This window comes from Thalassophryne amazonica, chromosome 7 (assembly GCF_902500255.1).
Source record: "Thalassophryne amazonica chromosome 7, fThaAma1.1, whole genome shotgun sequence".
NCBI classification, from domain to species: Eukaryota; Metazoa; Chordata; class Actinopteri; order Batrachoidiformes; family Batrachoididae; genus Thalassophryne; species Thalassophryne amazonica.
The window spans coordinates 10238607-10252050 of record NC_047109.1 but is presented as its reverse complement, the minus strand read 5'-3'; the positions used below and the strand labels follow the sequence as shown (position 1 = coordinate 10252050).

Below are 13444 nucleotides of genomic sequence, written 5' to 3'. Positions count from 1 at the left end.
TAGGGAACTTTTAGGACAACCTGATAATAATGAATTACAATAGTCCAGCCTAGAGGAAATAAATGCATGAATTAGTTTTTCAGCATCACTCTGAGACAAGACCTTTCTGATTTTAGAGATATTGCGTAAATGCAAAAAGGCAGTCCTACATATTTGTTTAATATGCGCTTTGAATGACATATCCTGATCAAAAATGACTCCAAGATTTCTCACAGTATTACTAGAGATCAGGGAAATGCCATCCAGAGTAACGATCTGGTTAGACACCATGCTTCTAAGATTTGTGGGGCCAAGTACAATAACTTCAGTTTTATCTGAGTTTAAAAGCAGGAAATTAGAGGTCATCCATGTCTTTATGTCTGTAAGACAATCCTGCAGTTTAGCTAATTGGTGTGTATCCTCTGGCTTCATGGATAGATAAAGCTGGGTATCATCTGCGTAACAATGAAAATTTAAGCAATACCGTCTAATAATACTGCCTAAGGGAAGCATGTATAAAGTGAATAAAATTGGTCCTAGCACAGACCCTTGTGGAAGTCCATAATTAACTTTAGTCTGTGAAGAAGATTCCCCATTTACATGAACAAACTGTAATCTATTAGACAAATATGATTCAAACCACCGCAGCGCAGTGCCCTTAATACCTATGACATGCTCTAATCTCTGTAATAAAATTTTATGGTCAACAGTATCAAAAGCAGCACTGAGGTCCAACAGAACAAGCACAGAGATAAGTCCACTGTCCGAAGCCATAAGAAGATCATTTGTAACCTTCACTAATGCTGTTTCTGTACTATGATGAATTCTAAAACCTGACTGAAACTCTTCAAATAGACCATTCCTCTGCAGGTGATCAGTTAGCTGTTTTACAACTACCCTCTCAAGAATCTTTGAGAGAAAAGGAAGGTTGGAGATTGGCCTATAATTAGCTAAGATAGCTGGGTCAAGTGATGGCTTTTTAAGTAATGGTTTAATTACTGCCACCTTAAAGGCCTGTGGTACATAACCAACTAACAAAGATAGATTGATCATATTTAAGATTGAAGCATTAAATAATGGTAGGACTTCCTTGAGCAGCCTGGCAGGAATGGGGTCTAATAAACATGTTGATGGTTTGGATGAAGTAACTAATGAAAATAACTCAGACAGAACAATCGGAGAGAAAGAGTCTAACCAAATACCGGCATCACTGAAAGCAGCCAAAGATAACGATACATCTTTGGGATGGTTATGAGTAATTTTTTCTCTAATAGTCAAAATTTTGTTAGCAAAGAAAGTCATGAAGTCATTACTAGTTAAAGTTAATGGAATACTCAGCTCAATAGAGCTCTGACTCTTTGTCAGCCTGGCTACAGTGCTGAAAAGAAACCTGGGGTTGTTCTTATTTTCTTCAATTAGTGATGAGTAGAAAGATGTTCTAGCTTTACGGAGGGCTTTTTTATAGAGCAACAAACTCTTTTTCCAGGCTAAGTGAAGATCTTCTAAATTAGTGAGACGCCATTTCCTCTCCAACTTACGGGTTATCTGCTTTAAGCTACGAGTTTGTGAGTTATACCACGGAGTCAGACACTTCTGATTTAAAGCTCTCTCTTTCAGAGGAGCTACAGCATCCAAAGTTGTCTTCAATGAGGATGTAAAACTATTGACGAGATACTCTATCTCACTTACAGAGTTTAGGTAGCTACTCTGCACTGTGTTGGTATATGGCATTAGAGAACATAAAGAAGGAATCATATCCATAAACCTAGTTACAGCGCTTTCTGAAAGACTTCTAGTGTAATGAAACTTATTCCCCACTGCAGGGTAGTCCAACAGGGTAAATGTAAATGTTATTAAAAAATGATCAGACAGAAGGGAGTTTTCAGGGAATACTGTTAAGTCTTCTATTTCCATACCATAAGTCAGAACAAGATCTAAAATATGATTAAAGTGGTGGGTGGACTCATTTACTTTTTGAGCAAAGCCGATAGAGTCTAATAATAGATTAAATGCAGTGTTGAGGCTGTCATTCTCAGCATCTGTGTGGATGTTAAAATCGCCCACTATAATTATCTTATCTGAGCTAAGCACTAAGTCAGACAAAAGGTCTGAAAATTCACAGAGAAACTCACAGTAACGACCAGGTGGACGATAGATAATAACAAATAAAACTGGTTTTTGGGACTTCCAATTTGGATGGACAAGACTAAGAGACAAGCTTTCAAATGAATTAAAGCTCTGTCTAGGTTTTTGATTAATTAATAGGCTGGAATGGAAGATTGCTGCTAATCCTCCGCCCCGGCCCGTGCTACGAGCATTCTGACAGTTAGTGTGACTCGGGGGTGTTGACTCATTTAAACTAACATATTCATCCTGCTGTAACCAGGTTTCTGTTAGGCAGAATAAATCAATACGTTGATCAATTATTATATCATTTACCAACAGGGACTTAGAAGAGAGAGACCTAATGTTTAATAGACCACATTTAACTGTTTTAGTCTGTGGTGCAATTGAAGGTGCTATATTATTTTTTTCTTTTTGAATTTTTATGCTTAAATAGATTTTTGCTGGTTATTGGTGGTCTGGGAGCAGGCACCGTCTCTACGGGGATGGGGTAATGAGGGGATGGCAGGGGGAGAGAAGCTGCAGAGAGGTGTATAAGACCACAGCTCTGCCTCCTGGTCCCAACGCTAGACAGTCACAGTTTGGAGGATCCAAAAAAATTGGCCAGATTTCTAGAAATGAGAGCTGCTCCCTCTAAAGTGGGATGGATGCCGTTATATTGATCAGCAAAACATTTGTGATTTATTGAAAAAAGCTGTGCACTGAAAAGCTTGCATGTACTTTAATAGTACATTCAGCGGTGTCCAATAGCTTTTCATGAGCTATTGGACACCGCTGAAAATCTGCATTTCCGCTGTGGCAGAAATGCAGATTTGTTTCCTGTCACTGTCGCAGACCTTTAAGTCATCGCTGCTTAACCTCCCTAATAACGGGCAGGGACGGTGATTTTGCCCTGACTACAGACTGCATCTCCACCTACTCATCAACCGATGGAAAAATACAAGATTTCATTCTTGTCAAACATTGTGCATATTTAATGAGGGTTTAGCGACTCATAGTTCAGTTCCTGCACACAAAAGTGTCAGTTTTGTTCCACACTGAGGATTCCTGTTTGCAACTTGGATTGTATGCCTGATAATCTGTTATTATTAACTGTTCCTATGGGTGTATGTTCCTATCTTAAGGTCATTTTCACCTGAAGGCAGAAATAAGTGTTATGAAAATAAAATGGTGTAATATTTTGTGAGTCTTAAATGTGAGCAGCTTTATGGTTTTGCGGTGACAGATGGCTGCAAGGAAACATGTACAGCGGCTCATTAACTCATCCGCTGTGCTGTGTGAAACTGTATAAACAAAATTTTCAGATTCGTGCGTCTCAGATTTCATTGCGTTTCTTTAAACATCGAGTAAAACGTTGGTTCACAGCGGTGGCACATTTCTCTGGACGTGCCTCAACGTTCAGCACCCCAGCAAATGGAAAAGGTCCACTGCACACCCATATTTCACCCAGCTGTGGCAGACAGACGGGTTGTTTTGAGAGGTGGGAGTGGACCGGTTGTCTGCCTGTGTGTTTGCCATCCAGGATCCAGGGCAGTTCTTTAGTGTTGATTCTGCAGCATTGATTTTGATGTCGTGATGATAAATGGACATCATGTTTTGTCCATTTAAGTGGTGCCTGTCCCATGTTAAATGTAAGTTCTGTTTGTTAAAAGATGCATATTACACACACACACACACACACACATAACGGTGTTAGCTGTTTGGTTCCAGGTTTCTACAGCAGGTGTTCATTAGAGGTTAAACTAACATGAATACATTTCTACTTCCCAGCCAGTGCAATCATATCGGTGGTTTTCCTCAAGGAAACAGTGCGAGCCGCCGACATTATCGGTAAGCTGACACTCATTGAGAATCATAACGCTGTAGAACATACGAGTCCTCACACTGCTTCACCTCACAAATATCTGACATCACAGACTGAGATCAGACTTAATGAGTAATCTGTCAATCATTTAAGTAGTTGACGCTGTCATTAAATAATGAGATTGAATCATAATCTCATATGCGACTAATATGAATCTCAAGTATCATAATCTGTTCTGCGTTGCTACTAAAAAATAAACTGCAGTTTGCAGAACAGACCAAATATATATTTTTAATGAATTGACACAGTTAACATGTTCTCTCTCTTTTATAGGTGGCACATTGGCAATAACAGGAACATACCTCCTGGTGACCTTTGCCCCCCACACCTCTTCACACATCACGGCCCACTTGGTCCAGTACTATGCCGTCAGCTGGCACTTCCTGCTTTATCTTGTATGTTGTTCAAAAATATGGAATGAAACTTGAACTTGTGGAATGACAGTACAAATCAGGAACTATAGTCTGTGAATATGGGATGGAAGCCTGTGAATAAGGAATAAATGTATGAGAATACAGAGCCTATTCAAGAATAAAGAGTTAAAGTCTGAAAGTTGAAAGAGAAGTCTAAGAATATGGAATGGAAGTCAAAAAGTTACAAATGAAATGATAGTTTAGATGTGGAAGAAAAGGCTGGATTACTGAGAGGAAGTCTGCTTATAGAATGAAAGTTTGAGAATATGGAACAAATTCCTGAGAATACAGAATGAACGGCTGTGAATGGGAAATTAAAAACTGAAAATATGGAATAAGTAATGTGGAAATGTTCCCTAATAAGACTAGGGAACTATATTCTATGAATATGGGATGGAAGCCTGTGAATAAGGAATAAATGTATGAGAATACAGAGCCTATTCAAGAATAAAGAGTTAAAGTCTGAAAGTTGAAAGAAGTCTAAGAATATGGAATGGAAGTCAAAAAGTTACAAATGAAATGATAGTTTAGATGTGGAAGAAAAGGCTGGATTACTGAGAGGAAGTCTGCTTATAGAATGAAAGTTTGAGAATATGGAACAAATGCCTGAGAATACAGAATGAACGGCTGTGAATGGGAAATTAAAAACTGAAAATATGGAATAAGTAATGTGGAAATGTTCCCTAATAAGACTAGGGAACTATATTCTATGAATATGGGATGGAAGCCTGTGAATAAGGAATAAATGTATGAGAATACAGAGTCTATTCAAGAATAAAGAGTTAAAGTCTGAAAGTTGAAAGAGAAGTCTAAGAATATGGAATGGAAGTCAAAAAGTTACAAATGAAATGATAGTTTAAATATGGAATGAAAATCCTGGATTATTGAGAGGAAGTCTGCTTATAGAATGAAACTTTGAGAATATGGAACAAATGCCTGAGAATACAGAATGAACGGCTGTGAATGGGAAATTAAAAACTGAAAATATGTAATAAGTAATATGGAAATGTTCCCTAGTAAGACTTGGGAACTATATTCTATGAATATGAGATGGAAGCCTGTGAATAAGGAATAAATGTATGAGAATGCAGAATGTATTTGAAACTGAGTTAAAATCTGAAAATTAAAACAGAAGTCTAAGAATATGGAATGAAAAATCCTAGAGTATGGAATGGAAGACAAAAAGTTTAATATATTTAGTGATAGTAAGACCCATTGGCTGCTCACTTGTTTTCACTTGGGTCGCCACAGCAAACTCGAGGTGGATCTGCATGTCTTCTTAACAAAACTGTCTATAAAAAGGATCCTGACTAGGCCCCAAAGCCCACTGGTGCCGGTGCTTATGTCTGGATTCTGCAGCTTAATGCGGATGAGAGTGTATGATTCTGCCTGGATGAGATGCCAGTCCAACGCAGGTTACATCCCGAGCCAAGGCTGGTACCCATTTACAGCAGGGTGGACTGGGGCTGCAAAAAGGGATTATTTACAGAACAGCTGGAACCCTTATGGCTGTATCTGTTTATTTCACTTTATGAAAGCATTTTATTGTTTTTAGATAACTTTGGACATTTTATTAAATATTCTAATTATCCACATAGTGTTCATTTATTCTGGAACACATTTTAAATTCTGTCTTTACAGTTCAGGGATGCAAATGATTCTGTAGCTCTCAGCATGCCGTCCCAAACATCTTTATCATTCCTCTCCTGGATCGGGTCTTATTGCTGAAGCATGTAAGAAGAGAAATATGTTGAAAGTGCTGCTGTCAGGAAAATACAGACGGATAGGCTGAACATTTTCAAATGAGGTTGTTTTCCTGCGTGTGGCTGCAGTGATTGGAGTGTGAAATGACAAACTGTCATTTGAGGAAGAAAACAGTCCAACAATGTGGAATTAACTGCTGATTAGAGAATTCATCTGTGAAAAATGAACCTTTTTTTGTCACATTGTTATTAATGGTTTTGAGTGGAAGGACTTGGACTGTAATTAGGGCCCGAGTAAGCAACGTCGTACGAGGACCCTATTGTAATTGCGCTGTTTATTATTATTATTATTATTATTATTATTATTAGGGCCCGAGTAGGCAACATCCTACGAGGACCCTATTGTAATTGCGCTGTTTATTATTATTATTATTATTATTATTATTATTATTAGGGCCCGAGTAGGCAACGTCGTACGAGGACCCTATTGTAATTGCGCTGTTTATTATTATTATTATTATTATTAGGGCCCGAGTAGGCAACGTCGTACGAGGACCCTATTGTAATTGCGCTGTTTATTATTATTATTATTATTATTATTATTAGGGCCCGAGTAGGCAACGTCGTACGAGGACCCTATTGTAATTGCGCTGTTTATTATTATTATTATTATTATTAGGGCCCGAGTAGGCAACGTCGTACGAGGACCCTATTGTAATTGCGCTGTTTATTATTATTATTATTATTATTATTATTATTAGGGCCCGAGTAGGCAACGTCGTACGAGGACCCTATTGTAATTGCGCTGTTTATTATTATTATTATTATTATTATTAGGGCCCGAGTAGGCAACATCCTACGAGGACCCTATTGTAATTGCGCTGTTTATTATTATTATTATTATTATTATTATTATTATTATTATTAGGGCCCGAGTAGGCAACATCCTACAAGGACCCTATTGTAATTGCGCTGTTTATCATTATTATTATTATTATTATTAGGGCCCGAGTAGGCAACGTCGTACGAGGACCCTATTGTAATTGCGCTGTTTATTATTATTATTATTATTATTAGGGCCCGAGTAGGCAACATCCTACGAGGACCCTATTGTAATTGCGCTGTTTATTATTATTATTATTATTCTCACTCTTGAAATCGAAATTTCAGCTTCTTCCCATGCTCAAAAACTCACCAAACGTTCCAAAGTCGTCCGGCCGGATCCGAAATTCGATATTTTGGGGGCGTCACACATGGTCACAGAAAAATCGCGAAATAGCGCCCCCTAGAAATTTTCAAAAACCCCTCCGCATTGGGCTTTTTTTGTCATAGCCTCACGAAATTCAGTACACATATTTACCATGCCAGGACGCACGAAAAAGTCTCTTACTGTCATGGTGAAATATCAACAGGAAGTCGGCCATTTTGATTTTAAGTTTCGATTTTGAGCAAATTTTTGCCATTTTTATCCGATCGTCTTCAAATTTGGTCAAAATCATCACAACACAATGGTGATCAAAAGTTATCAAAAGATTCTAATTAAGTCAAAAGGCGTGGCTGCTAGGGGTCGTCAAACTTTGGCGAGCTTTTCGGAGCACGCCATTTCACTTCGAACGGCTGTCACGCCCACATACATCATCGTAGATCCTTCAAACTTGCTGGACATGATGAGGGCTCCGCCCTGAACGTCTACATATCTTAAGTTCCCACCTGCGCCATAACGCCACCCGGTGGTGGCGGGAAATGTCCTATTTTTACTTTAAGAGGTCCTGATGTCACATACTTAACCCAATCAACTTCATTCCACTTCTAAAACATGCAGAATAAATTGGTGAACGTAGGCGATGAACACCGTGAAGTTACGAGTAACGGCGTCCGTGTGGCGGCGTGCCAAATATTGCCCATTCGCCATGAAATTACCTTCTTCATTTTGACGGCTTTAATTTTGTCACATCATCATGAAAATTGATACACAGGTCGAGCATGACAACCTCTTACAATTCATAGGGGCGTCGCCCATGGGCGTGGCAAAATGCCTCAATAGCGCCCCCTTGAAACTTTCAAAAACCCCTCCACATAGGGGTTTTTTTGGAGTAGGGAGATGAAAATTGGTACACGTGTGACTTTCATAGACGTACAAAAAAGTCTCTTGCACCATGAGTCTACTCCAAACAGGAAGTCAGCCATTTTGAATTTTCTTCTCATTTTGGCGTGATTTCCACATGTTGTATTTGAACGAAATCCTCCCAGGGATTTTGTCCAATGCACTTCAGATTTCTTTGACAGCATCCAAAGATGATACTGAACGAAAGTTATCGAAAGCTTTTCTCTATGTTGAAGGGTGTGGCCGCTATGGTGCCGCCATTTTGACCCTTTGCCATAGAACACCAAGTCATGATAACTCCTTCATGCTTTGCCTGATTGACTTGAAACTTCACATGTATGATGACGGTTGGCCCCTGAACACACCCAGCCCCTCTGTTTGTACACTGAGCGCCCCCTAGTGGATGAACAATCAACATGTCATAACTCCTTGATGCATTGTGTGATTTGTTTAAAATTTTAACTGTGTGATGAGTGGTTACCCCTGCATGCACATGCCCACATGTGGTCCCAAGGGCACCCACTGGCCTGGGTAGGCGGTCGCGCGGAACGAGGGCCCGTATATGACTGCTTGCAGTCCTAGTTATTATTATTATTCTTCTCACTCTTGAAATCGAAATTTCGGCCTCTTCCCATGCTCAAAAACTCACCAAACTTTCCAAAGTCGTCCGGCCGGATCCGAAATTCGATATTTTGGGGGCCTCGCACATGGTCGCAGAAAAACCGCGAAATAGCGCCCCCTAGAAATTTTCAAAAACCCCTCCGCATTGGGCTTTTTTCGTCATAGCCTCATGAAATTCGGTACACATATTTACCATGCCAGGACGCACGAAAAAGTCTCTTACTGTCATGGTGAAATATCGACAGGAAGTCGGCCATTTTGATTTTAAGTTTCGATTTTGAGCAAATTTTTGCCATTTTTGGCCATTTCCACTACTTACATTTGAACGAACTCGTCCTAGGGATTTTATCCGATCGTCTTCAAATTTGGTCAAAATCATCACAACACAATGGTGATCAAAAGTTATCAAAAGATTCTAATTAAGTCAAAAGGCGTGGCTGCTAGGGGTCGTCAAACTTTGGCAAGCTTTTCTGAGCACTCCATTTCACTTCGAACGGCTGTCACGCCCACATACTTCATCGTAGATCCTTCAAACTTGCTGGACATAATGAGGGCTCTGCCCTGAATGTCTTAAGGAGATCTTAAGATTTTGCATTTTCTTCTCATTTTGAAATGATTTCCACATGTTGTATTTGAATGAACTCCTCCTAGGGATTTTGTCCAATGCACTTCAAATTTCTTTGACAGCATCCAAAGATGATACTGAACAAAAGTTATCGAAAGCTTTTCTCTATGTTGAAGGGTGTGGCCGCTATGGTGCCGCCATTTTGACCCTTTGCCATGGAAAATCAAGTCATGATAACTCCTTCATGCTTTGCCTGATTGACTTGAAACTTCACATGTATGATGACGGTTGGCCCCTGAACACACCCAGCCCCTCTGTTTGTACACTGAGCGCCCCCTAGTGGATGAACAATCAACATGTCATAACTCCTTGATGCATTGTGTGATTTGTTTAAAATTTTAACTGTGTGATGAGTGGTTGCCCCTGCATGCACATGCCCACATGTGGTCACAAGGGCACCCACTGGCCTGGGTAGGCGGTTGCGCGGAACAACGGCCGGTATATGACTGCTTGCAGTCCTAGTTACATTTTGTTCTTTGTTTAATTTTTTTTTCTGCAGTGTTTAACAGAACATTATATAAATGCAGTCCATTTATCCTGTCTATGGCTGATGCTGAGACCCTGATTCATGCATTTATCTCTTCTAGATTGGACTGCTGCAATGTTCTATTTTCTTGTTTACCGCAGTCCAGCATTTGGGCTCTCCAATTGGTTCAAAATGCTGCTGCCAGACTTTTGACAGGAAGCAGAAAGTTTGACCACATTACACTCATTTTGGCATCTCTTCACTGGCTTCCAGTCCCAGTGAAATCAGATTTTAAGGTTCTGCTACTAACCTATAAAATTGTTCACAGAGTGGCACCTCCCTACTTAGCTGACCTAATTAAACCCTACGTGCCGACTCGGGCTTTGTGTTCTCAAGGTGCAGGACTACTTTGTGCCCCGAGGGTGAATAAGAAGTCTGCGGGTCATAGAGTTTTCTCTTATTGTGCCCCTGTTCTGTGGAATGATCTCCCTGCATCAATACAACAGTTAGATTCTGTGGAGACTTTCAAGTCCAGACTTAAGATGCACTTATTTCCCACTTTCATATGGCTAGCATACTGGCATAGTATGTTACTATGCTTTTTACCCTTTTAAATTCATTTTATTAGGAAACGGAGCATGCGGTGGCCTCAACTTTATCTAAAGTCTGGGTCTGTTAGTGAAGCTTAGGGCGAGTGGCCGGCGATCACCTTAGTATTTCTTCTGTTTTTTTTTTCTTCTTGCTTAATGCTGACAAATTATACTGTTTGTTGTCCTTCTGATGCCTGATTCTGTTTTTTTTCTCTCTCTGTTTGAGGTGCGGCTCCATCCAGAGATGGGTGTGGTGTCTACTTCTGCAACCCTCCTATCCTGTGCTCCTGCAAAATTTCCTGTATATTTGTTTTGTAACTTGTGTCAGTAGCACTGCCCAAGCAGAGAGTCAATCTTTTGAGTCTGGTCTGCTTGAGGTTTCTTCCTCAAATCATCAGAAGGAGGTTTTCCTTACCACTGTCGCCTGTGTGTTTGCTCTAGGGGTTAGTCCAGGGGTCACCAACCCTGTTCCTGGAGAACACATGTCCTGCATGTTTTCCACGTCTACCGACTCAAGTCACACCAGATTTTTTTAAATGTGCTTTTTTCCAGCTCTTGATTGGCTGAGCACACCTGATAAAGTTAACTGCCTGGGAGTGGAACAGGGAGAGTTAGAAAACATGCAGGGTTGGGGCCCTCCAGGAACAGGGTTGGTGACCCCTGGGTTGGACCTTACTTATGTGACGCACCTTGAGGCAACTTTGTTGTGATTTAGCGCTATATAAATGAAAATAATTTGAAATTGAAAATGTTTCATGACACAGTCAGGTTCAGAGTCGACTAATGCACGCTTCAAACATGATTGTGCAGATTTCAGGCTACAAGCCTGTTTCTGCTGCAGCAGAAGTTTTCCGGTGCATAAAACTGTATCGTTGTGACTGACGATACCATGAACACCGTAGGAAAACTAGTATAATCACATTTTCAGAATTTTGGTATCAACTTGATATTGTATTTTTAGCAGCATTGATTTGTTTACAACACCTGTTTCTTGTTTGTCACATTCGGAATTTTCTGGGACTGCATTTGCCCAGATTTGAAACCAAAAATAGTTGCCTCTAGGTACTAGTGTCTACACATAAGTATCAATGGACCATATGCTAATTTACTACATTCTGAAAGTTAGAAAAGGAAATCAGAAAAGTTATCTTGGACCTCAGAAAGCCCATCAGCAATTATCGCTTGATCTCCAAAATCAGTCTATGCAAGCAAAATTATGTTCAGTATGAGTGTTGTCATTAGTGCCACTTCAAAAATTAAATTCATGATAAGTAATTTATCCTAAATTTATGATCTGTTGTTTTTTCAAACTTATGCAAAAACAATTCTTGAGAAAAAAAATACAGTATGCGATAGTTAATAATTATTAAGAGCCTGTTCTTTCATATTTATTAATACATTTTACTACATTGCAGTTGATTTTTTTAATGAAAACTCAGCCTATCATTCTTTTTGAGTTCTACACATGTGGTGATACCTTATTTACACCAGCATGTTAACAAAATCAGTGCTGGCTATTCTCAGAATAAAGTACTTATATCCACAGTTTCAAATTGTATAAGTCAAATGGTGTCCACTTTATGGTCTCAAAACATTAAAATTACTGTTTTGGATGCTCAGAATGCATCTGAGCTTATCTAGAAGCCGTTGGCTTCTGGGGGCCTAAAGCGCCCCCCAGACCCCTGGCCTATGGGCTTCGGCCCTGCAGACCTCACACTTTGTCCCCCCCCAAATTTCTAGTTCTAAATTGCGCCCTTGGTGTGTGTGTGTGTGTGTGTGTGTGTGTGTGTGTGTGTGTGTGTGTGTGTGTGTGTGTGTGTGTGTGTGTGTGTGTGTGTGTGTGTGTGTGTGTGTGTGTGTGTGTGTGTGTGTGTGTGTGTGTATATGCATGTACTCTCTATCCAGAGAGTTCTTTATATCATACGATACATGTTTGAATAGCTGAGTGCTGTTGGATTTATCAGTACAGCAAACGATCCCGAACATATTTTTGAGCGATTTCTCTCTCTCTCTCTCTCTCTCTCTCTCTCTCTCTCTCTCTCTCTCTCTCTCTCTCTCTCTCTCTCAACAGTTTGTAGAGGTCATCATCTTCTGCATCCTCCTCTACCTCTACAAGATGAAGCACGTGAAGCACATCGTGGTGGTGATGCTGCTCGTGGCCCTGCTCGGTACGAACAAGTGGAAAGTGACTGATTGTGGGCAGCAGTTACGTAGTCAACCATTTTCAGTAGTCAAAGATGATTTGTGTTGCCTGCCTGTGCCGTGTTGGTTCTCACTTGTTTTGAAGGAGATGGGGACAGAGTGAAGGCAGGGACTGAGGTGTGTGTGTGTGTGTGTGTGTGTGTGTGTGTGTGTGTGTGTGTGTGTGTGTGTGTGTGTGTGTGTGTGTGTGTGTGTGTGTGTGTGTGTGTGTGTGTGTGTTTATGTGTTGCTGCAGCCTCTCTGACGGTCATCTCGGTTAAAGCCGTGTCAGGGATGATCACGGAGTCTGTGAAGGGCCACCTGCAGTTCATCTACCCCATCTTTTACGTCATGCTTGTCGTCATGATCTCCTCCTGCGCCTTTCAGATCAAGTTAGTAACATTTTATTTCTCCTCTGTTCTTTTTTTTAGCGTTCGTACCCGTTCTGTTGTTTACACTTTTGGTTGTCTTTCCAAAAGCATCGCTCCTGTTTGAGGAGCTTTTGAAGAAGTTAGGGTGCTGCTGAAGCTCAAGGTCCAGCCTACAAGTAGTTAGGATTCCAAATCCTCACCGCCTTTGAGATCAAGGTTGGAATTTTTACACCGGTGGATGAAACCAGAAAACACACAAATGTTCATGAATATTCCCATTAACATTTACTTCCTGACTTTAGCCCTCTGGCTGCATTAGGTAGAAACGACAGACTTGCTGTTCATTTTCAATCAGAGTGGGCGTTTTGCAGTGGCAAGAGATAACCGTCGCTCTGCCGCCAGC

General features: G+C 40.3%; 1 protein-coding gene across 1 annotated transcript in view; it reads left to right on the top strand.

Annotated features, from left to right (window-relative positions):
* LOC117513620 (NIPA-like protein 2) overlaps positions 1-13444 on the top strand; it is a 170262-nt gene that overhangs the window by 139203 nt on the left and 17615 nt on the right. The window contains exons 4-7 of the mRNA XM_034173842.1: positions 3874-3933; positions 4241-4362; positions 12561-12657; positions 12927-13062. Of these exons, the coding sequence (XP_034029733.1) occupies positions 3874-3933; positions 4241-4362; positions 12561-12657; positions 12927-13062 (415 nt within the window). The remainder of the gene's footprint in view (positions 1-3873; positions 3934-4240; positions 4363-12560; positions 12658-12926; positions 13063-13444) is intronic.